The sequence below is a fragment of the Mesoplodon bidens genome (genome assembly GCF_964165515.1).
Source record: "Mesoplodon bidens genome assembly, contig: HAP1_SCAFFOLD_120, whole genome shotgun sequence".
NCBI lineage: Eukaryota > Metazoa > Chordata > Mammalia > Artiodactyla > Ziphiidae > Mesoplodon > Mesoplodon bidens.
This window is the reverse complement of record NW_027671363.1, coordinates 795,279-818,791: the sequence shown is the minus strand read 5'-3', so window position 1 is coordinate 818,791 and position 23,513 is coordinate 795,279. Positions and strand designations below refer to the sequence as shown.

At 43.4% G+C, this 23,513-nt stretch overlaps 1 protein-coding gene and 1 pseudogene across 2 annotated transcripts in view; one reads left to right on the top strand and one right to left on the bottom strand.

Moving 5' to 3' along the window:
* The window catches only part of LOC308611519 (centrosomal protein of 78 kDa-like), a 739,857-nt pseudogene that overhangs the window by 292,672 nt on the left and 423,672 nt on the right, over positions 1-23,513 (bottom strand). The window lies entirely within an intron of this gene.
* The window catches only part of LOC308611499 (forkhead-associated domain-containing protein 1-like), a 37,077-nt gene that overhangs the window by 11,685 nt on the left and 1,879 nt on the right, over positions 1-23,513 (top strand). The window contains exon 2 of the mRNA XM_081260247.1: positions 8,578-8,784. Within this exon, the coding sequence (XP_081116373.1) occupies positions 8,578-8,784 (207 nt within the window). The remainder of the gene's footprint in view (positions 1-8,577; positions 8,785-23,513) is intronic.

Here is a 23,513-nt window from a genome sequence, read left to right as displayed (position 1 = left end):
TGAGATGGGGCTTCCCAGTGCCAGGTGATGCAAGGTTGAAACCTAGCTCCAAAGGACGGTTCCAGGTACACGTCGAACCTCAGCGACAATGTCAGTGAACCTCAGGGCAATGTCATAACTAAGTCAGCTTCCCGAGGAGGCTTCCTTAAAGCACAGGGGTCATCAGAGCAGATGGTCATTGTTAATAGAAGTTGAAACGTCTCAATATTTTATGGACTCACTATATACTTTTTAAAGACATTTTCAATGCAGGAGCCTTAAAAAATGCACTTGTTTTGTATATTAGGTCCTGCCTGTCTCCTCTCTCATTATTAAATCACTCTCTACTCTGAAAATCACAGGGTACAAATCAAGGGTACAAGTTTTGGAATTAGACTTGGGTTCAAACCCTGACATTGCCCTGGGCCAGCATCCTGATGTTGAGTGAGTCCCTTCATCTTAGCCATTTTTTAAATCGTGGTAAAATACCTATAAAGTTTACCGTCTTAACCACTTTTAAGTGTACAGATCAGTAGTTGTAAGTTATTCACATTGTTGTGCAACCAGCCTCAGAATTTTTCATCTTGCAAAACTGAAACTGTACCCATTAAACAACAATTCCCCGTTTCCCCTTCCCCAGCTCCTGGCAACCCCCGTTCTATTTTGTTTCTATGAGCTTGACTACTTTATGTACCTCACATAGTGGAATCATACAAAATTTGCTTTTTTGTGACACTTATTTCACATCATGTCCTCACGGTTCATCCATGTTGTAGCATGTGTCAGAATTTCCTTCCTCCTACACTGAATAATATTCCACTGTATGGATGGACCACATTTTGCTTATCCAATCATCAGTCAGTGGGCACTTGGGTGGCTTCCACCTTTTGGCAATTGTGAATAATGCTACTATAAACACGAGTGTACAAATATCTCTTTAAGTTCCTGCTTTCAATTCTTTGGGGTATATACCCAGAAGTGGACTTGCTGGATCATATGATAATTTTATTCTAAATTGTTTGAGAAGCTGCTCTACTGTTTTCCATATCAGCTGCACCATTTTACATTCTCAGCGGTACATAAGTGTTCCCCTACTCTACATCCTTGCCAACACTTGTTATTTTCTGTTGCTGTTTGTTTGTTTTTGATAGTAGCCATCCTAATGGGTATGAGGTGGTATCTCACTGTGGTTTTGATTTGAATTTCCCTAATGACTAGTAATGTTGAGCATCTTTTTATATGCTTGTTGGACATTTATATATCTTCTTTGGAGAAATGTCTATTCCAGTTCTTTGCCCATATTTGATCAGGTTATTTGGGGGTTCTTTTTTGTTGTTGTTGTTGAGTTATAGTTCTCTATATATTCTTCATATTGACCCTTTTTCAGATTTGTGATTTGCAACTATTTTCTCCCATTCTCTAGATGGCCTTTCACCCTGTTTATTGTGTCCTTTGATTCACAGAAGTTTTAATTTTTGATATAGTTGAATTTATCTATTTTTACTTTTGCTGCCTATGCTTTTGGTATCATATCCCAAAATGCGTTGCCAAATCCAATGTCATAAAGCTTTCCTCCTGTGCTTTCCTCTAAAAGTTTTATAGTTTTAGACTCTGTTTAAGTCTTTGATCCACTTTGAGTTAATTTTTATACATGGTGTAAGGTAAGAGTTCAACTTAATTCTTTTGCAGTCTTTCCCAGCATCATTTGTTGAAAATACTGTTCTCTCCCCATTGAATAATCTTGGCACCCTTGTCAAAAGTCATTTGACCATATATGCAAACTTTTATTTCTGTGCTCTCTATTCTATTCTATTGACCTATGTGCTGACCTTATGTCAGTATCACACTGTTTTGATTGCTGTACCTTTGTATGCAGTAAGTTTTGAAATCAGGAAGTGTGAGACCTCCAACTTTGCTTTTCTTTCTCAAGAGTATTTTGGCTATTTGGGGTCCACTGAGATTCCATATGAATTTTAGGATGGATTTTTCTATTTCTGCCAAAACTGCTGTTGGGGTTTTGAATCTGTAGATCCTGCTGTGTAGTAATGACATCTTAACAATATTAAGTCTTCCAACCCACGAATACAGGGTGTCTTTCCATTTATTTGTGTCTTTAATTTCTTTCAGAAGCAGTTTGTAGTTTTCAGTGTACACATCCTTTACCACCTTGGTTAAATTTATCCCAAAATATGTTATTCATTTTGATGCTATTGTAAATGAAATTATTTTCTTAACTTCCTTTTCAGATTGTTCATTGGGAGCATATAGAAACACAACTGATGTTTGTGTGTTGATTTTGTGTGCTACGATTCTGCTAGTGAATTGTATTTTTTAGTTCTAAGAGGGTTGTGGTTTTTCATGGACTCTTTAGGATTTTGTACATGTAAGATCATGTTGCCTGTGAACAGAGATAATTTGACTCCTTCCTTTCGAATTTGGATGTCTTTATTTCTTTTTCTTGTATAATTGCTCTGGCTAGGACTTCCAGTACTTTGTTGAATAGAAGTGGCAAAAGCAGGTATCCTTATCTTATTCTTGAAATTAGAGGAAAAGCTTTCAGTCTTTCACCTTTGAGTATGCTGCTACCTGTGGGCCTTTCATGTTTGACCTTTATTATGTTGAGGTAATTTCCCTCTATTCCCTGTTTGTTGAGTGCTTTTATCATGAAAGAGCGTTGCATTTTGTCAAATGCTTTTTGTACGTCCATCGAGATGATCATTGTTTTCCTTCTTTCTGTTAATGTGATGTATTACGTGGATTAATTTTCATATGTTGAACCATCAGGTCTGCATTCCAAGAACAAATCCCACTTGGTCATAGTGTATGATCCTTTTACTGTGCTGTTGCATTCGGTTTCCTCCTGTTTGGTTGAGGACTGTGGTGTCGGTGTTCACAAGAGATACTGGTCTGTGGTTGTCCTGTCGTGTCCTTGTCTGGGTTTGGGATCAAGGTAATGCTGTCCTCTCACTTCAGCCTTTGAGTCTCAGCTTCTTCCTCTCTAAGGTGGAGATAACACTAGAGTCCCTGTTTAGGGCCGTCATGCAGATTAAATGGTAAAAATGCACACAAAATGCTTCAGCAGGGCCCAGTTCACAGGAAGCCCTCAAAATATGTTAGAGGAGGATAAGGATAATAATAAAAATAATAATGAATAAATAACAGTTCATCTCATAGTGGGACAGCTCAGTAGGCTGGGGCTTATAGACTCAGTCTGTATTAGCAGCAGGGCGTCTGTCCAGGAGCAGCATTTAGCAATTTTCCAGGTAAAGGGAGCGAGTGATATTATAGGGCCGAACTAGGAAGCTGTCTCCTGGCCTAACATGTGGTAGAGGCTCACCCAACTTTGTGGAGTCATTGAAAACTTCCTGCTTGCTTTGATGTCTTAATAATGGCCTGACAGTTTTTGAGGAACTGAACGCAGTGAAGCCTGGCAAGAGACAAACAAAATGTCACAGACAGAATTTCTCTCATTCATGGGTTATCAAGGGTTCAAAGGACACAAAGATCAATGGCAATGGTGATGAAGATGATGTGGGTGACATTTTCCAAAGAGCTAATGTGTTTTCATTTTTTTTAATACTTTATTTTTTTGAACAGTTTTAGGTTTACAGGAATTTTAGCAGAGAATACAGAGAGTTCCCATATATCCACCCCTCCAATACACACAGTTTCCCCTATTATTAACCTCATGCATTAGTGCAGTACATTCGTTACAACTGATGAACCAATATTGATATGCTATTATTAACTAAGTCCATAGTTTACATTAGGGTTCACTCTTTGCGTTGTACGTCCTTTCGTTTTGACAAATGTATAGTGACAAGTATCCACCATTACAGTATCATAAAAAATATTTTCACTGCCCTGAAATCCCCTGTGCCCCTCGTCTTCATCCTGAGCCCCAGAGCCCCTGTGCCCCTGGCAAGCACTGATCTTTTACTCTCCTTATAGTTTTACTTTTTCCAGAATTTCATACAGTTGGAATCATACGGTATGTAACCTTTTCAGACTAGGTTCTTTCACTAAGCAATATGCATTTAAGATTCCTCCATGTCTTTTTTGTTATTTGATAACTCGTTTATTTTTATCACTAGTATTTCATTGTATGGATGTACCACAATTTGTCTATCCATTTACCTTTTAAAGGACATCTTGGTTGCTTCCAGTTTTGGGCAGTTATGAATAAAGATGCTGTAAGCATGTATCCAAAATAAATGAGTCTTCATGGATATAGAGAACAGACTGTGGTTGCCAAGGGGGAGGGGGTTGAGGGAGAGATGGAGTGGGGGGTTGAGGTTAGCAGATGTGAGCTGTTACCTCCAGGATGGAGAAACAACAAGGTCCTACTGTAGAGCACAGGGAACTATATTCAATATCCTGTGATAAACCATAATGGAAAAGAATATTTTAAAAAGAATGTATATATATGTATAACTGAATCACTTTGCTGTACAGCAGAAATTAATACAACATTGTAAATCGACGACATTTCAATAAAATAAATAAATAAACAATATAAATGAGTCTTAAAAATCAACAATAAGAAACCAAACAACCCAACTTAAAAATGGGCAAAAGAGCTCAACAGACACCTCACCAAAGAAAATCTACAGATGTCAAATAAGCATATGAAAAGATGTTAAACATCATATATCATTAAGGAATTTCAAATAAACATGAAATATCTCTTCATTTATTTAGACTACTTTGATTTCTTTCATCAACATTTTGTAGTTTTCTTCATATACCTCTTCATATACCTAAGTATTTTGTTAGATTTATTCCTAAGTACTTCATTTTTTTTTTGGTGCTAATGTAAATGGTGTTGTGTTTTTAATTTCATATTCCACTTGTTCATTGTTGGTATATAGGAAAGCAATTGACTTTTGTATATTAATCATGTATTCTGCCACCTGGGTACAATTGCTCATTAGTTCCAGGAGGGCTTTTTGTCGGTTCTTTGGGATTTTCTGCATAGACAATCATGCCATCTGCAAAATGGGCAAAAGATCTGAACAAACACCTCACCAAAGAAGATTTCTTTTTCCTTCCCAATCTATCTTTTATTCTCTTTTCTTGCCTTGTTGCATTAGCTAGGACATACAGTACAATGTTGAAAATGAGTGGTGAAAGGGGACATCTTCACCTTATTCCTGATCTTAATTGGAAAGTTTCTAGGTTCTCACCATTAAATATGACGTTAGCTTTAGGGTTTTTATAGATGTACTTTATCAGGTTGAGGAAGTTCCCCTCCATCCCTAATTTGCCAAGAGTTGTTGTGGTGGTTTGGTGGTTTGTTAGTTTATCATGGATGGTGTTTAATTTTGTCAAATGCTCTTTTTGCATCTACTGTTATGATAATGCGATTTCTCTTCTCTGCGCTGTTGATGTGATGGATTACATTAATTGATTTCCAAATGTTGAACCAGCCTTGCATACCTGGAATAAATCCCACTTGACTGTGGTGTAGAAGTCTTTTTATACATCACTGGATTCAATTTGCTAATATTTTGTTGAGGATTTTGCATCTATGTTCATGGGAGGTATTGGTCTGCAATTTTCCTGTTTTGCAATATCTTTATCTGGTTTTGCTATTAGAATAAGCTTGGCCTCACAGAATGAGCTGGGAAGTGTTCTCTCTTCTTCTATTTTCTGGAAGAGATTATTTAGAACTGATATCATTCTTTCCTTAATGTTTGATAGAATTGACCAGTGAACCCATCCAGGCCTGGTGCTTTCCATTTTGGAAGGTTATTCATTATTGATTCAAATTCTTTACTAGATATGAGTCTATTCAGAGTATTTATTTCTCCTTGTGTGAGTTTCAGTAGATTGTGTCTTTCAAGGAAATGGTCCACTTCATTAACTTATAAAATCTGTGGGCATAGAATTATTCATAATATTCCTTTATTATCCCTTCAGTGTCCATGAGATCAGTAGTGATGCCATCGCTTTCATTTCTGATTTGAGTAATTTGTATCTTCTCTCTTTTTTTCTTGGTTATCCTGCTAGAGGTTTGTCAATTTTATTGATCTTTACAAAAAAAAAAAAAAACCAAACAGCTCTTTATTTTGCTGACTTTTCTCTATTGTTTTCCTGCTTTTTATTTCATTCATTGCTTCTTTTCTTGTGCTTGTGGTAGGCTTATATTGCTCTTCTTTCTCTAGTTTCATAAGGTGGAAGCTTAGATCTTTTCAAATGTATGCCTTCAATGCCATAAACTTCCCTCCAAGCACTGCTTTCACTGCATCTTGCAAATTTTCATAGGTTGTATTTTCATTTTCATTTAGCTCAAGATAAATTTTTATTTCCCATGAGACTCCCTCCTTGACCCATCTGTTATTTAGAGGTGTGTTGTTTAATCTCCAAATATTTGGGGATTTTCCAGCTGTCTTTCTGGTATTGGTTTCTAGCCTAATTCCATTGTGTTCTGAAAACGTACTTTGCATAATTTCTATCCTTTTACATTTGTTGAGGTATATTTTGTGGCCTGGAATGTGGTCTGCTTCATGAATGTTCCATGGGAGCTTGAGAAGGATGTGTGTTTTGTTGCTGTGGGATGAAGCTGTGTGGTTGCCAGTTAGATCCAGATGATGGTAGTGCTGTTCAGTTGAACTTCATTCTTCCTAATTTTCTGCCTGGTGGGTCTGCCCGTCACTGACAGAGGGCTGTTGAGGTCTCCAGCTACCATGATGGATTCATCTGCTTCTCCTTGCAGTTCTATCAGTTTTTGCCTTCCATACTTTGATGCTCTATTGTTGGGTACATACAATGAAGGACTGTTATGTCTGCTTGGAGAATCGACCCCTTTATCACTATGTATCGCCTCTCTTTATCCCTGATAACTTTCCTTCCTCTGAAGTTGGCTCTGCCTGAAATTAATAGAGCTACTCCTGCTTTCTTCTTGTGTTTCAGTATTTTAAGTGCCAAAGTGTTTGGTAGGAATTTGAAAAGTGGGTAAAGGCACAGTCATTTGAATCAGGCAAACCTGGGAACAAGCCAAGCGAGTCAAAGTGGCTGGCTGTGGGCACACTTAATCGTTCTATGCCTCAGTTTCCTCATCTAAGAAATGAGTAACTATCGGACCTACTGTACAGCACAGGGAACTATATTCAATATCTTGCAGTAACCTGTGATGGAAAAGAATCTGAAAAAGAATAGATATTATATATATGTATAACTGAATCACTTTGCTGTACACCTGAAACTAACACAACATTGTAAATCAACTAGACTTCAATAAAAAATAAATTTTTTTGAAATGAGGAAGTATCCCTTTGAATTATTGTGAAGATGAAACGGGATAATGCAGTAAAGCACAAATTTCCTGGCAGTTGTGTAATTACACATAATGTGTCATTAATATATTCTACTAATATATGCAGTTATATTATTATCTATTCATATACTATAAGCTAGTATTAATATAAGCTATAGGTTATAATTATATTGTGGGACATTAGTATAGATTTCTAAGTCCAAGTACTCTCTATGAAAGTTGGGTGAGGCACTCTGAGAAGAGTGACTTAGAAAATAGTTGCAAAGTCTCAGGCTGGAGTGGATGGCTCATAGGCAGTGTCCTGAGAAGACAGAGGACTTCGCACGTGCCCTGCAGACCATAGTCCAGGGCGCCGGGGCCAGGGGGGGATGTGATATTTCCTCCTTGGTGCTGAGTTTTGCTCATTCTTCTTATTAAAGTGGTTACACAGGAGGTTTCTGACGCCACTGACAAATCACTGTCTGGGGTCTCTCTCTTTTGAGGGAAATGTGGTCACACCAGGGCCCCTATTGAAAAATAGATCATCTTTGGTTAGATAAATTCTGATTAGCTTTTAAGAAGCAACAGTAATAATTAAGCACATGGGAAAAACCTTCATTGTACACCAAGGCTTTTAAAAGGTAGTTATAAAACTATGTTTTGTGGTGTGAGCTCAATTGTGTTTAAACTTTTTAAAAAGATTGTAAGCATAGAGAAAAGACTGGAAGGATGTGAACCACCGTGTTCTCGGTGCCTGCCTCTGGGGGATGGGAGTCTAAGTGATTTTATGTCTTCTTTGTGTTTTTCTCTAGTTCTCATTTTCTGCATTATTACAAAAAACATGTTATTTTAAAAATGAATAGAACAAACAACAATTATTACAAAACCTCCCCTTAACTTTAACACTTGCAGTAAATGGACAGTTGTCACTTGCCAACTGACCTTTCTGGTTTGTGTTGGGCCATTTCTGCTGTCTTGCCACTCGGGACAACCAAAAGGATACTGGCATGGGATCAGAGAACTATCAAGTGGCCATTCCTGGCCAATTCCCCCCGAGTTCCCTCTTGCCTCTGTGTTGCCTGACGCCCTACCCCAAAACTGGGCATCTATTCTGGGTCTGCTGTCAGGGTCTGGTGACCCTCCACTCACTAGCTGTGTGGCCTTAGGCAAGTCACTTAACCTCTCTGACCCTCAGCATCCTCCTCTTAAAATGAGGATTGCAGTGACTGTCCAGCCAGATGAAGTGGTTAGCACATTGGGGCCCCCAGTGTCAGTGGCACTAGTTATTCCTTGTTATTCCTGTTATTGCTGGCTCTGACTGTCCCCCTTCTGCATTTCAGTCTGCAGACGTCGACAACCATCACGCACTCATTGAATATAATGAGGCCGAAAGCAGCTTTGTTCTCCACGACTTCAATTCCTGCAACGGCACGTTCGTCAATGAGTGCCACATTCAGAACGTGGCTGTGAAGCTCCTACCCGGAGACATCCTGAGGTTTGGGTCCAGAGGGCTGACCTACGAACTGGTCATCGAAAACCCAGCCTCGGTGAGTCCAGGCCCCTGCGGGGGTGGGGTGGGGTGGGGTGCAGAGGTGCCGTGTTGTGTCACCTTCTGTGCAGCCTAGGGCTCGGGTACGGCCACAGGTGGAGTTCGTCTGGAGCGCGTCACTCTTCCTTTCGCGATTCTGCGAAGTTCAGCCCCATCGCGTGGGTGCCCGGGGAGAGCGAGTCCTCGCGCCCTCTCCTGGGCATTTCTTGGAATTACATGCAAGGGTTGCCTAGCGACCAGCCCGGAGCGAGAGCGTTTTCCTGAAAAGTGAAGCTTGGCGAGGGGAGGTGGAAAGCAAGTGTGTGCTTTTGAAGATGCAGAGATGGATGCTTCCTTTTTAGGCAGATCAGTGCTCTGCAACTTCCTAGCTTTGTGACCTCGGCCAGGCTTCTCTGTATGCGTGGGTCTGGGTCTTCTCAGCGGTGCAGGGCGTTGAGAGAGTATCTATGTATAAAAAGTCAAAGTCTCTGGCCAGAGTAGACGCTCAAGGCCTGCCAGCTGTTATCACACCGGATCAGAAATGTTCCCGGGATCAGGACCTAAAGTATGGCCCCAGGTTAAGCGGAACGTAACCCAAAATTCGCCCAGCAAAGCTCAGTGACAAGAAGTATCTAGTTCAGTAGGGAGGCAGGATGGGGGCTGGTTAGCAACACAGTCCTGGGTCAGAACGCCAGCTCTGCCACTGGCCTACTCGGTGCGCTCTTGCACAAACCATTGGACCCCTCGGAACCTCGGTTTCCTCATCTACAAAATGGGGCCAACGACAGCAATGACCTTGCAGGCTTATCTCGAGGGCTAAATGAGATGGTTATCATTGTAAAGCTCCCAGAATAATGCCCATTCGTGGTGAGCACACTATTAATACCTGTCGTGTGTGTCCCAGAGAGACGGCGTGTTAACCTCACTCCCCAGCACCAAGAACCCTGCATGGACTGAGACCTCCGAGGCTTAAAGTCCTTTCTAGGACGAGGCTGGGTATAAATAAATAAAGTTTAGAGAATCTAGACAGAATCCTGGGGTGTGGGTCCACTAGGCAGCCTTAAATACTCACTCAGAGAAGATGAGCACCGTCCCTCAGGCTGCAGGGCCCGTGACACTGCATCCACCACGTTTGGCTTTGAAAACCTGGGACAGTTTTCTCCTGCTGCTTCTCAGCCCCCTTTTCCTCCTTGGACCAACATTAAAGTGTGCTCACTTGTGGGATGCACTGGGATCCACTGGCCGCCCTGAGGAGGGGCTCCTGACATAGAAGGTGTTGACCTGATCAGGGGTTCTCAACATGGGTTCTAAGGATCCCCCTCGTCCGAAGCACGTGGGGAGCAGACCAACAGTGCAGATCTGGGCTTCACCCCAGGCCTGAGGACTCATACTTAGGATTCCCAGATGAAATACAGGACACCCAGTTAAATCTGAATTTCAGATAAGCAACAAATAATTTTTATGTACAGGTGTGGCTCAACTATTGCAAGGAACCATTTATGCTAAAAAATTATTTGGTGTTTATCTGAAATTCAGATTTAACGGACACCCTATAGTTTATTATATATTGATTTATTCACTTCTTTATTTATGCGAAATCTGGCAACCATACACATCCTCCCTGGGAGTAGGGCCTGGGAATACGCATTCTCACAAGCTCCCTGATGATTCTGATGCACCGCCAATAGGAGGGAAACCGAAATTTAGAATCATTTGTATGGAACACTTACAGAATTTTTTAGGGATCAAAGAAAAGGGGATTTCACACTCCCAAGCCTGAAAATCCAAGTTCATGAAGTTTGATTCAATGTGCCCCAACATGTCTGATTCCAAGAATTTTTCAGGAATGTTCAGTCAAATTACAGGTTCCCAGGCCCCCTCCCTGGGAAATTCTGACGTTGTGGCTTGCCCGTGGGGAGAAGAAGAGGGGGAGCAGCAAACAATATCTGCATTTTTTTCTTCTTTTTTCCTACAAAGATATTTATTGAAATATTATTTATAGGGGCATAAAATTTGAAACCTAAATTTCCATCCAAAGGGGGCATTGTTTAATAAATTATATTGTTTAATATATTCTAAGGAGTTTAATATATTCTAAGGAGTTCGTTATATATGGAATACTCTTCTGCCTTTTTAAAACACAGCTTTATTAAGATATAATTGACATGCAATAAACAGCACATGTTTAAAGTCTGTAAGTGGATGGGCTTTTACATATGGGTACACCTGTGAAACCATAGCCACAATCAAGACAGTGAACAGCTCCTTCATCCTCCAAAGTTTCCTCCGGATCACAGCATGTGTTTGTTTGCTTGCTTGCTCTTAACGGCTTCACTGAAGTACAATTTACATAACAGAAACTTCACCCATTTGAAGTGTCCAATTCAATCAATTTGAATATATTGATGGAGTTGTGCAGCCATCACCACAACCTGCTCTCAGAACATTTTCCTCCATTTCTATCACCCCAAACCTCGGAGAAACCTTGGAGGTATTTCATTTTGGGGTTTGTTTTTAACTTTTAATTTTCAAAATTATGGTAAAATACACATAAAATTTACCATCTTAACCATGTTTCAGTGTACAGTTCACAGTGGCATTAAATCTATTCACACTGTTGTGCAGCCATCACCCCCATCCATCTTCAGAACTTTGTTCATCTTCCCAAACTGAAACTCTATGCCCATCACATCAAACCCCCTGCTTCCTTCCTCCCCTCCCACCATGCATTCTGTGTCTGTGAATTGGACTATTCTAGGTTCCTCATATAAATGGAATCTTACATTGTTTGTCCTTTTGTGACCATCTTATTTCACTTAGTATGATATCCTCATGGTTCATTCCAGTTGAATATTTCATTGTATGGATTCACCACATTTTGTTTACCTGTTCATCCATCCATGGCCACTTGGGTTGCTTCCACCTTTTGGCCATTTTGAGTAAGTTTGTTATGCACACGGGTGTACATCTATGGAATGGGGACTTTATTTTACAAGGTGCTTCTTATATAATTGTGGGAAAAAGTGATGACGACCTCTAACCTTGAGTAGATAAGACGGAAGAAGATGCTTTGTAAGAAGAGAAACCAGGAGAGCAGCAGGAGGAATCACTGACGTGAACAGCACTGTGCTAAGCAATTCACCTGCTCTCCCTTATTTCACGCTCATAGCAACCTATGAGATGGGTTCTCCCATGATCCCCATTTTACAGAAAAGGAATCTGAAACTCAGAGAGGTTAAGTAATTTCCCCAGGGCCACACAGCTAGTCAGTGCAAATTAAACACTATCCCCACTTGCGGAAAAAGGAGGGGAGAAAACCATTTAGTCTGATGCTAGCTGGAGCAGTAGCCTTGACTGGTTTTCACACCGAGGAAAGCATACTCTCACGGTCACTCGAATATACACGGATTTTTTCAATTCTTATTCCTACACGCACTTGCACCTTGCTTCATTCCTCGGTTGACTGCAGGCAGCTGCACAAGTGTTCCCCTGGCCTGTGCCCAGGGCACTTTGCAGGACTCTCCACAGCCCCATCTTCTCAAAAGCGCTCTCTGCCGGGGCGTCCCCAGCTTGAGAAGCTTCCATCCATGACGCTCATATTCATGGAGGGGTCCTTTGCAGCGTCTGTGTGAGGGCGGCCTGTGGACTGACTGACACCTTCCTACAAATTCCACTTCCTGATGACCCCAAGCTGCTGGCTATTTAAAAGAAGAGAAAGGAAGAGGGGAAAAGGGAGAGGTATTGAAGAGCATCTCTCATCAAATATTTTGAAGCCCAGTTTTTCTAAAAAATTCGTGGCCGTCTTGCTTCCGGCCTATTCTTGTTTCCAATTGATTTTGGGGTCCGTGGTGAGGGCGCTGTGTTTCCTCCTTGGATGGAGTTTCCACGGAGGACTGCCCTGATATCATACAGATTCAGTATGATGAGAACTGTTCTTCTCCCGACAAAGAGTTCCCAAATGAAAGCATTTATTTCAGGCTTTGTGGTGACCCTAACCAGTAGAGGAGGGTGTGACGGCATTTTATTGGGGGAGGCGGGGGAGGTGCGGGCGGTTAGGAATCCAGATGTGTTTGCAGATGTCTCAGTGGTTAGAGCACGTGCCCTGAGGTCAGGCTGACTCCAGCGCCGTCCCAGCCCTGCTCTTGACCGGCTTTTATACTGGACGTGCCCAAATCATCTACCTCTCAGGGCCTCGGTCCCCACTCCTGTAACAATAGTTCCTACCACCTTGAGTGACTGTGGAATTAAGTGGGCAAAGTGCGTAAATTGCTTAGTCCAGCGTCTGGCACCTAATAAGCACATGATAACCCTCAGCTTTAGAGTCAAGCAAACCAGCATGGAGCAGCCAAGATGCCTCCTTTGTAAGTGTCCTTATGGACAGGGAAACCTCCCAAGACCTGCCCCCGCTAGCAGATAAATACATTTGCAGATAAATTACCCATAGAATAACATACAAGATGGAAAAATATAAAGAAAAACTCTTGTTTGACAAAGTGCATTGGCAGCCAGGTTGTGCCCAGGACCATCCTTTTTTTTTTTTTTTGTGGTTGCGGGCCTCTCACTGTTGTGGCCTCTCCCGTTGCAGAGCACAGGCTCCGGACGTGCAGGCTCAGCGGCCATGGCTCACAGGCCCAGCCGCTCCGCGGCATGTGGGATCTTCCCGGACCGGGGCCCAAACCCGTGTCCCCTGCATCGGCAGGTGGACTCTCAACCACTGCACTACCAGGGAAGCCCCCAGGACCATACTGTGTAAATTATAGCTCTCTCATCAAAGTATTACCTAGGGCTGCCATGTTGCACAACTCCAGGGTCACCATTCACAACGTAGTCCATGTGGATGGCGCCCACTGAAGTTGTGCAGGACATAACCCGCAGGGCCATCTGCAATGCCCTGAAGCAACCGTTGATTAATCCCATAGAGTCTTGGCACCAGGCGTGGGAAATTGAAGTCCCAGAGTCAGGTGTGCTGCCGTGTTGTGTGTTTTGTTGGTTGTTGCCTTTACTCGTGCTTTCTGAGCTCTGGGAAAGGAGGTGTGGAAACAAGTTGTGCTAGTCACAGTGGCGCCGTTCTTACAAGGCAGCTGAGTAAGGAAACCCACGTCACCCATATGTATCAATCATGTCTCTCTCTGTTCTGAAATACGGCAAAACAGATGGAAATGGCCACAATGAAAAAGGAAGCCAGGGGCCACAAATGACGTGCCAAGTTGTTCCATGAGGGGTTGACAGCTCCTTGTCGGCAGCCCCCATCCCCATGACAGCCTGTGTCTGGCCTTCCCTGTAGCCTGCTCTGCCCTGTTCCCAGTCCAGCCAGGCTCTCCCACTTGGCTCCTGGATACTGTCTTCTGTCCCTGCAATGTCATGACGTTCTGTCTTGTGAGAAGCGCGCCCTCTGTCGGCCAATATTCCTTGCTGCTTTAATGGGGAAGCTCTGCAGAACACAATCCAGAAAGCAAGGGCTTTGGAGTTGGATGGACCCAAGTTGAAATGCCAGCTTCAACTGAATTTACCTTTCTGAGCTTCAATTTCCAATTTCTGCCAAGGAGCTACTCATTAATCCCAGGTCCCCTTTCCCCCTTCAGTTGTTTTTATAGAGGTCCCTGGGACCACCCCTATCATGGCATAAACTGAGGCTCAGAGAGTTTCAGCGACTTCCCCAAGGTTAGGCATCAGTCCTATAGATCCAGAGCCAGGATTAAAAGCCAGCTCTCCTGAGTCTTTTGGAGGCTTTTCCTACTAGCACGAAGCATCGTGGGGCCGTGAGAGCCCAGGCAGGTCCTTCACTGCCCAGCGGTTAAGGAAGGTCTTGCAATTCGCAGTCCAACCTGTAATTTCACACGCTGACAGGGGATGATTCACTATGTGGGTAAAAACGAAAGCCACTGATAATAGAAGAAAATGCATTTTCAGTTACCTGGCTTCCTTGCTTGTTTGGCTCCACTAACTTATTTTTAGGCTGCACTAACGCCGGATCTTACTTCCTCAACCGGGGATCAAACCTGCACCACCTGCATTGGAAGCGTGGAGTCTTAACCACTGGACGGCCAGGGAAGTCCTTGGCTCCACTAACTGTTTTTTCTTTAATTATTTTATTTATTTTGTTTATTTATTTTTGGCTGCGTTGGGTCTTCGTTGATGCACGCGGGCTTTCTCTAGTTGCGGCGAGCGGGGGCTACCCTTCGTTGCAGTGCGCGGGTTTCTCATTGCGGTCGCTTCTCTCGTTGCGGAGCATGGGCTCTAGGTGCGTGGGCTTCAGTAGTTGTGTCACGCGGGCTCAGTAGTTGTGGCTCGCGGGCTCTAGAGCACAGGCTCAGTAGTTGTGGCCCATGGGCTTAGTTGCTCCGCGGCATGTGGGATCTTCCTGGACCAGGGCTCGAATCCCTGTCCCCTGCATTGGCAGGCGGATTCTTAACCACTGCACCCCCAGGGAAGTCCACCCACTAACTCTCTACCAGGGATATTGCTGCCGTTCCTGGACAAATTCAGTTGCGCCCTTTCTTCTCCTTTTTTGACGATGGTGATCACACCTGGTGGCTAATGTTTTATGCTCATTTATTATGGACCAGGACGTGTTCACAGCATTTCAGGTGCACTATCTCACCCACTTCTCACAGACTAAGAAATGGCTGTTGGTATCCCTGTGTCTTACAGACAAGGCACAGAAATGACACACTCGTCAGGGTCCCAGAGACGGAGCAGAGCCGGGAGCCGGACCAGAGTCTGTGTGACGCCGGATCCCAAGGTCTTAACCTGAGGTCGGCACGTTATGGCCCAGGGCCAAGTGCGGTCCATCGCCTGTTTCTGTAAAGTTTCCTGGGAACACAGCCATCCCATTCATTTCAGTATTGCCTGTGTTGTCGGCTACAATGGCAGAGTAAGCTGGGCAGATCCTATGGCCCACAGGGCTGGAAATGCTTACTGTCTGGCTCTACAGAAAACGTTGACCAGCCTCTGCCTGTAACACTATGCAGTCCTGCCTCTTTCATTTGACTTGGTTTCTAAAAGAAGAACTTAAAATAGAGGGGGGAGCTGGGGAGAAAGAACTCACTCAGATTGAGCCTTACTGTGTGCCAGGAAATGTGCTGGTTAATTGCTTAAGTTTACTGAGGAATAAGAAAAAACAGACAAGCTGGAAAACTAAATTTTGAACAGGCTTTTCAATACCTCTTTAAAAAAGAGCTGGAAATATGTGGTTCTAAATATACATACACATATATATGCATTTGCAAATATAGTAATAATATAATTACATTAACATGGATCTGATAAATGTACTAGACATTAACATATTATATATACAACAGATGCATATTATAAATTTTACCTGTTTCTTCAACTGGAAAGTTTTCTTTTAAAACTGTGGACTGTTGGGAATTCCCTGGTGGTCCAGTGGTTAGGACTCAGTGCTCTCAGTGCTCTCACTGCTGAGGGCCTGGATTCAATTCCCGGTCAGGTAACTAAGATCCCACAAGTGCACGGCGAGGCCAAAAAACGAAATAAATGAAACTATGGAATGTCTTCCCTGAGTCACTTTTGAAGCAGAAATTTGGGGTTTGTAGTCTGAAGCCTGCTGTAGCTAGAGAACTATTTATCTATCAAAGTTTCTCTAAGCAGCGTTTTACTACTTGTCTTATGACTGATTCCTTGATCTTAAATCATTCTTCTCTGGAGATGCTGCTTTACTTTTATAAGTTGAAAGGTAAACTTGGTGCATGATGACAGTCTGGTGGGTTTTATTTGAGCATGTCATAACCTTTAAAACAACTTTCACTCTGAGTACATAGTGATGCTTATGCTAAAGTCTCAGTAAGCATACTGTCCAGGAAATTTGATTGTTTGCAAGTGTCAGAAAACCAACTAAAACTAGCCTAAGCAAAAAAAAAAAAAAAAAAAAAGCTCATGGAACTGAAAAGGCCAAAAGCTGCAGCTTAGGCCCAGCTGGATCCAGGCGCCCAAATCATGGTCAGGAATCTGACTCTTTCTTCCCTGTTAGCTTCCCAATCTCAGACAGACTCTTGCCTCACCTGTAGGAAAGTGGCCACCAGCAGCCCCAGCACCCTACAAAGTAGCAGTTCCAGGGAAAGAGCCAGCATCTTCATTGACAGTGGCTTGGATCACGTGGCTTCCCCTGAACCAATCACTGAGGCCAGGGGCAAGGAATGCTCTGATTGGCCAGGCCTGGGTTATGGTCTCACCCCTGGGGTGGAAGGGTCAGAATTCTATGGACTCAGGATTGTCAGGGAAAGGGTGTCTTCCCTGCAAAAAAATTAAGGTGCCCATCCAGAAGATGGAAGAAATGGATGCGGGGGAGGCAAAAACAAAGAAGATGTCCATGACATTAGGAAGCATTCCTATTGCCTAAGTGGAGCCTTGCTAATGGGATTTGCCACTAGGGATCTGGGAGGAGGAAAATGACAAATAATCCACTTTTCCATTGGAAAAGTCCCAGGCCAGTCTCCAAGGAAGCAGAGTTGCTCATTTCTCTCCTGTGGTGAACTGGTGTGATGAGAAGCTCAGAGTCTGGGCCTTAGTTGTCCATCCCCAAGAAGGGTGGTGTTTCCACGTTCCTGGGACCTCTGAATAGGGCCCGTTTTTGAGGAGGATGTGGCTTTACTGTACCGGGGGTTGAGAAGCCGGCAACTGAGTGAATGACCAGAGAGTATGGTGCCCTTCAGAACAAAGCCTCTTTCTGGTCAAGCTTTGTCATCTCCTACCTGACCTTGTAGGATTTCCTCTACCCTGTGCTCTTACAGGTCCCGTGGGGACTTACTTATGTGATGAGAACTCCTGAGGCTGGGTGTTTTATATCAAAGGCGATTTCCCGAGACCAGTGAAGTGGAGGGCACAGGGCAGCAGACAGCCTCAGGCTCGGCCTCTGCAGCAGAAACTCACACAAAAGGACCCCTGAGGCTGTGTTGTCACCAGATGTCTACAGGCGATGCAGATGACATCGGGGGAGGTGGAGACGGGATCGCGGGCTGAACCCTTAGCATCCTGCTGAGACAGAACCCAGACTCGGTCAGGAACCAGGCCGCGTCCTGCTTCCTCTGGCAGACCACACCCTTTGTTACCAAATCAGAACCACGTTGCTCCTTCTCTGAACTTAGTTGATGATCATTCATTCATTCATTCATTCCGTCTCTCTATCTGGCAAGACCGAATTGAAGCAGGCCAAGTCTAGGGGTAGCAAAAGCTATTTGCAAAAATCCGGCTGTTTTCTCATTAGATTCTATTTCCCATTTTATGGACTGACCAGGAAGCTGATTAGAACTTGAAAGGAAAGGAAAAACCGTAAGATTGAAGATTTACAAGAAAATGGGAAAATTAGATGGGCCAGATCTCCTTTAACACAGCTGGGAAAACCCCAAACGAATGGCTTTTCTGAACAGCTCAAAGGGACTTAATTCTTTTAAGTTCCAAAACCTAAAAATAATGTATAACTTGGCGGTTCTGTGTTCTAAATGTATAACCCTGATTTCTCACACTGAAGCCCCGTACATGATTTACCCTTTTCTTGGGGACATAGAATTATTACCCGTCTCTGAGTTACGGTGACACCCCGGTAGCTGTTGAGATAAAGGCCATTTGTCCTGGCACCAAGTAGCACCCTCTCCTGGCTTCTGAGATCTACTGGCCATGTTTTCTAGTCTCCATTCTGTCTTTCCAGGTCCATGGCTCCTCCATGCTGCGGTCAGTGTCCCTGCTCGCCACCATCACCCCTACCCCCCAGGCCCTTCCAGACCATGGGAATTAAGCTCCACATCTATGTATGTTAAATTCTTCTGTAAGGAAGCCGGTCTCTTCTCCCTCCTTTATGTATTTACTCACTAATGTATCTATGTCAGTATGGATCCATGTATACTGATTTTACACTTTGAATTATAATCCAATACTCATTAACTTGTTCATCGCTCAAATTCTTCCAGCCTTGGCCACTGGGAGCTCTTTCAGATTGCTTGCTGTGTCCTTGAGCATCTCCCCACCTTTTCATTTTGGGCACTTGCTTACTCTCTGCTGTTACAAGATGCACCAGGCTTAGCATGTGTTTTCCCCATCCCAGCCCCAGAATCAAAGTGCTTTTTATTTACACTCCATTTGCCAACTGTTCAGCTCAGTCAGCGAACACCTACCATGAGTAGCAGGCACTCTGCTGGGTGCCAGCACAGCCAGCAATTGGCTGGTAAATATTTAATGACCAGCTCTCTGGGAAAAGTAAAGTACATGGATGCATAGCATAAGGTTTACTGATATAAAGAATGTGTAGCACAGTCTTTCCATGTAACAAGATATACAGTACTCTTTCTTGTAAATTCTATATAGCCAGCTGAGTCTCACAGAATGCTTTCATTGACTTTAGGTGAACTCTTGTATCCATAGCCAATTTCTCATTGCAGTTGACGAATGAGAGAGTTCCCAACCTGAGCACTGGTGGGTATTTTTGGATTTTTGGATTTATGAATAATACAAGTGAAAAAAGAAAGACGTTAGAACTTCACATGTTCATCAGTGACATGAGTGACTTTGTTGCTGCATCAGATAATAATTTTTAAATACTCGAAGAACGTTTCCCCAATTTTTTGCTCTATTCATAACATAACGGCTAAGACACAACATGCTTTTGTATAATCTGCATTGTTAACATTTTCTCCATTACCGTCTTAAGTCTAGGCAATCAACAAAACAAACAAACAAACAAAATCAAGCTCTACATGAACCACCATTATTAAACCTATTTATAAAACTTTTTAAAAACCAAGCCCTCATTTATAACATTTCCTGATTTCTATGGTGTAATACGCCCTCCACGGTCAATTTCCAGCTCCCAGTGACACATCCCTGAATACAGAGAAGGAAAGAGAGGTGTGGTAACGCATTACTATGTAACATTTCCAACAGAAACATATAGTAGAGTGAAATAACCTCAAGAGCATAGGTAATAATAAAATAGAGTAAAATAATTAGGAAGGGGTGACTTTTAAGTTTGTATACCAATTGTTTCTGATATAATTTAATTGTAAATTTATGTAAGTTAATTCTTATTAATGGCTGTGTTTCTCAACCAGTTGGCAAAATTCCTGGACATTTAACAATCAGTTCTCGTGGGCGGGTACCAGCTGGCCCCAGCACTCCTCTGGTACAGCAGTGAACATACCACAGGTCTTCCCGGATGGAGTCTGGGGTCCTCTGAGCTGCTTCCAGGGTGTGGCATGTACCAGAAAGAATAACACTTCCATAAGACAGTTGTCAGTGTTCCTAGAAAATCCCATTTCTAAGTAGCCCATACGATGTCTTGTGTTTTTTCACACCATCTAATGTTCATTTCCTTTTTTTAACTTGGAAAATATCCTATCATTCACTAACCAATCGTCTAAGATCCGTTTGTGAGTATGGAAAACAGGTAATAAATCATGACTTCGAGTAACCTAGAAGTCCTAAGAGCACAGGTATTGGAGTCAAATTGTGTCACCACTTCCTGGCCGTGAGACGTTGGGCAAGTCATTTAACCTCTCTGAGCTTCAGTTTCTTAATCCACACAATGAGGGGTAAAATGCCTCCTGCAAGATTATTCTGGAGATCAGATGAGACCACATGCATTAAGTGCCCAGCACAGTCTGTGGCACATCTGTGGCTTCTCTACACAGTGGCTCATAGTCGTTGTATTGTCCACAATTACTTACAAATGGCAGAGCACATAACAAGCTCTCCAAGGGCAAGGTCTAAGTTTCCACCTTCTCTGCAGGCTCCAGGGCTTCCTGGCAGAATTCATGTGTACTGTAGGCACTCGATGTGCAAACTACTTCGAAGTTTTTTTAGGGTGTCCCATTCAACTTACACTCTTTTCAGGGTTAGAAGCAGATATTGGGGAAATAACACAAAGAACAAATAGATAATCTGAAAAAAAATGGATAGTGATTTCTTGAGTAAATCATTGACCTGTGTTTATTAAAGCTAATATAAATTCAGCCGTGGATGTGGTCATGGTTAATCCAGGTGGTTGACAACCTCCTTTTTTTTTTTTTTTCGGTACACGGGCCTCTCACTGTTGTGGCCTCTCCTGTTGCGGAGCACAGGCTCCAGACACGCAGGTTCAGCGGCCATGTCTCACGGGCCTAGCCGCTCTGTGGCATGTGGGATCTTCCCGGACAGGGCACGAACCCGTGTTCCCTACATCGGCAGGCGGACTCTCAACCACTGCACCACCAGGGAAGCCCCAACCTGCTATTTTAAAGGTAGTATGGAAAAGAAATCAGGAGTATCACATATGCTACCTCAAAAACAAAACTAAAAACCCAACCATGGCAACATACCATATGGTCAGAGAACAGACACAAAGAAAGAGAAAAGGCATTAGCGTGTATTTTTGAACTAAAGTTTCTAAAAACAGACTTGAAGACTTCCCTGGTGACACAGTGGATAAGAATCCACCTGCCAGTGCAGGGGACACAGGTTCGAGCCCTGGTCTGGGAAGATCCCATATGTCGTGGAGGAACTAAGCCCATGCGCCACAACTACTGAGCCTGCGCTCTAGAGCCCACGTGCCACAACTGCTGAGCCCATGTGCCCCAGCTACTGCAGCCCATGCGCCTAGAGCCCACACTCCGAAACAAGAGAAGCCACCACAAGGAGAAGCCTGCGCACCACAACAAGAGTAGCCCCCCGCTCGCCGCAACTAAAGAAAGCCTGCACGTAGCAACGAAAACCCAACACAGACAAAAATAAATAGAATTAAATCTAAAATAAATAAATAATAAAAACAAACTTGTTGATAACTGACCTTGACCCCATGCTTCCTGTACAGCCCAGAGCTAGCTTTTAATGTGAGTCTTCTTCTTATGTTTGCTTTTCTCCCTGCCTGTATCGTTGTAGTTGCCAGCAGCAATTTCTGAGAAAACCTTGACCTTCCCTTTGATAAAGCAAGCCGGGAAACTAGAGAAAACCAACTTTAACCATCCAACTAAAGCTACCCTCAACCAACATGCTTCAGAGAAAAAAAAAAAAACTTTATTTTTAAATTTTTAAACCCGAAGAGCTTGGAGTCTCTGCTGCGTTTATACATCTTTGGCTCCTTCCCACTAGGGGCCCTATCGTTCGGGCTCTGTGTGTTGCAAGCAACAGAAACCAGCTCTAGCCAGCCTCAGAGATGGAGCACTTCAGGGTAGCACTCCAGCCAGTGCTCAAAACCAGCTTCCTTATTTTCCCCACCATGTTCACAGCAGCATAGTTCTAATAGCCATGAGGTAGAAACCACCCAAGTGCCCATGACGCTTAATGGATAAAAAAAATACACTCTAAACTGTATGGTGGAATATTATTTAGCCTTAAAAATGAAGGAAGGGCTTCCCTGGTGGCGCAGTGGTTGAGAGTCCGCCTGCCGATGCAGGGGACACGGGTTCATGCCCCAGTCCGGGAGGATCCCGCATGCCGCGGAGCGGCCGGGCCCGTGAGCCATGGCCGCTGAGCCTGCGCGTCCGGAGCCTGTGCTCCACAACGAGAGAGGCCACAGCAGTGAGAGGCCTGCCTACCACACACACACAAAAATAATAAAATAAAAGAAGGAAATTCTGACATGTTACAACATGGATGAACCTTGAGGGCACTATGCTAAGTGAAATACGCCAGTCACAAAAAGACAGGTACCATGTGATTTCACTTATTTGAGGTACTTGGTACTTAGAGTAGTCCAATTCATAGAGACAGAATGTTGGTCACCACGGGCTGGGTGGCGGAGGCAATGGGGAGTTGTTGTCTAATGGTTAATAGAGTTTACGTTTTGCAAGACGAAAAAGTTCTGGAGATCCATCTCACAGAAATGTGACTATACATAACACCACTGAACTGTATACTTTAAAATGGCTAAGATGATAAATTTTATGTTGCAGGTTATTTACCACAATTTGAAAAATAAATAAAACGCTTCTCTCTCTCCATGTCTGGGCTCCACTCCCTCATGCTGGCTGCATTCTGAAGTCCCACCAGGTCACTCCAGATCCTGGTATCCAGCCAAGTCTTCTTGGGTCTCCTTGGCTCTGATTGCATCACTTGCCCCACCACTGAACCAATCAGTATGTCCAGGGAGTGTGATTGGTTGATTGCTTAGCCCCACCCACAGCAATGGGCCGACAGATTGGGAGGGAGATTCTTGGAATTTCCAGAAGAGCCAGGTGGGTTGCGGCCTGTCCACTACGGCAGTGAACCACTTGAGGCATGAGATATGAGCACTCCCTTTAGCACCCTGGCAGTTAGTGGGCAGTGAGGCACATCTACCTGAGCATCCCAGCACAAAAGGGAATTCCTCCACACTACCCGTGGTCTCTCGATTTGTTTTCTATCAGGCGGGGGTAAAACATATTCAAATTTCCCCCTTCCCACCTTCAGCCCTTTCATTCGATAAATCTTTATTAAATCGATGAGGAAAGGTTGTAGGAATGATTGAGGCAAGACAGCCCCAGAGGAGAGGACGGGAAGGGATAGGATGGATGGAGAATTGAGTGCAAGGCAGAAGCAGGACACCTCAGCTTCTGAAAGGAGAGAAAGGAAGAAAGCTTAGGTGGAGACTGAGGTGCCCACAGTGGAGAGAAATTCGAATCTTCACATAAGGTAACAGAGTTCTGGAACACTGCCAAGTCCGTTCCTGAAACAGGTTTCAACGGGGCCAGTGTCATCATAAATGCTGGGCCAGGTGTTGCCAGGCAATTGGAGTTTGATTTTCCCAAACAGTGTTCTCCCTGACTCCAAAAAAGTCTTCAG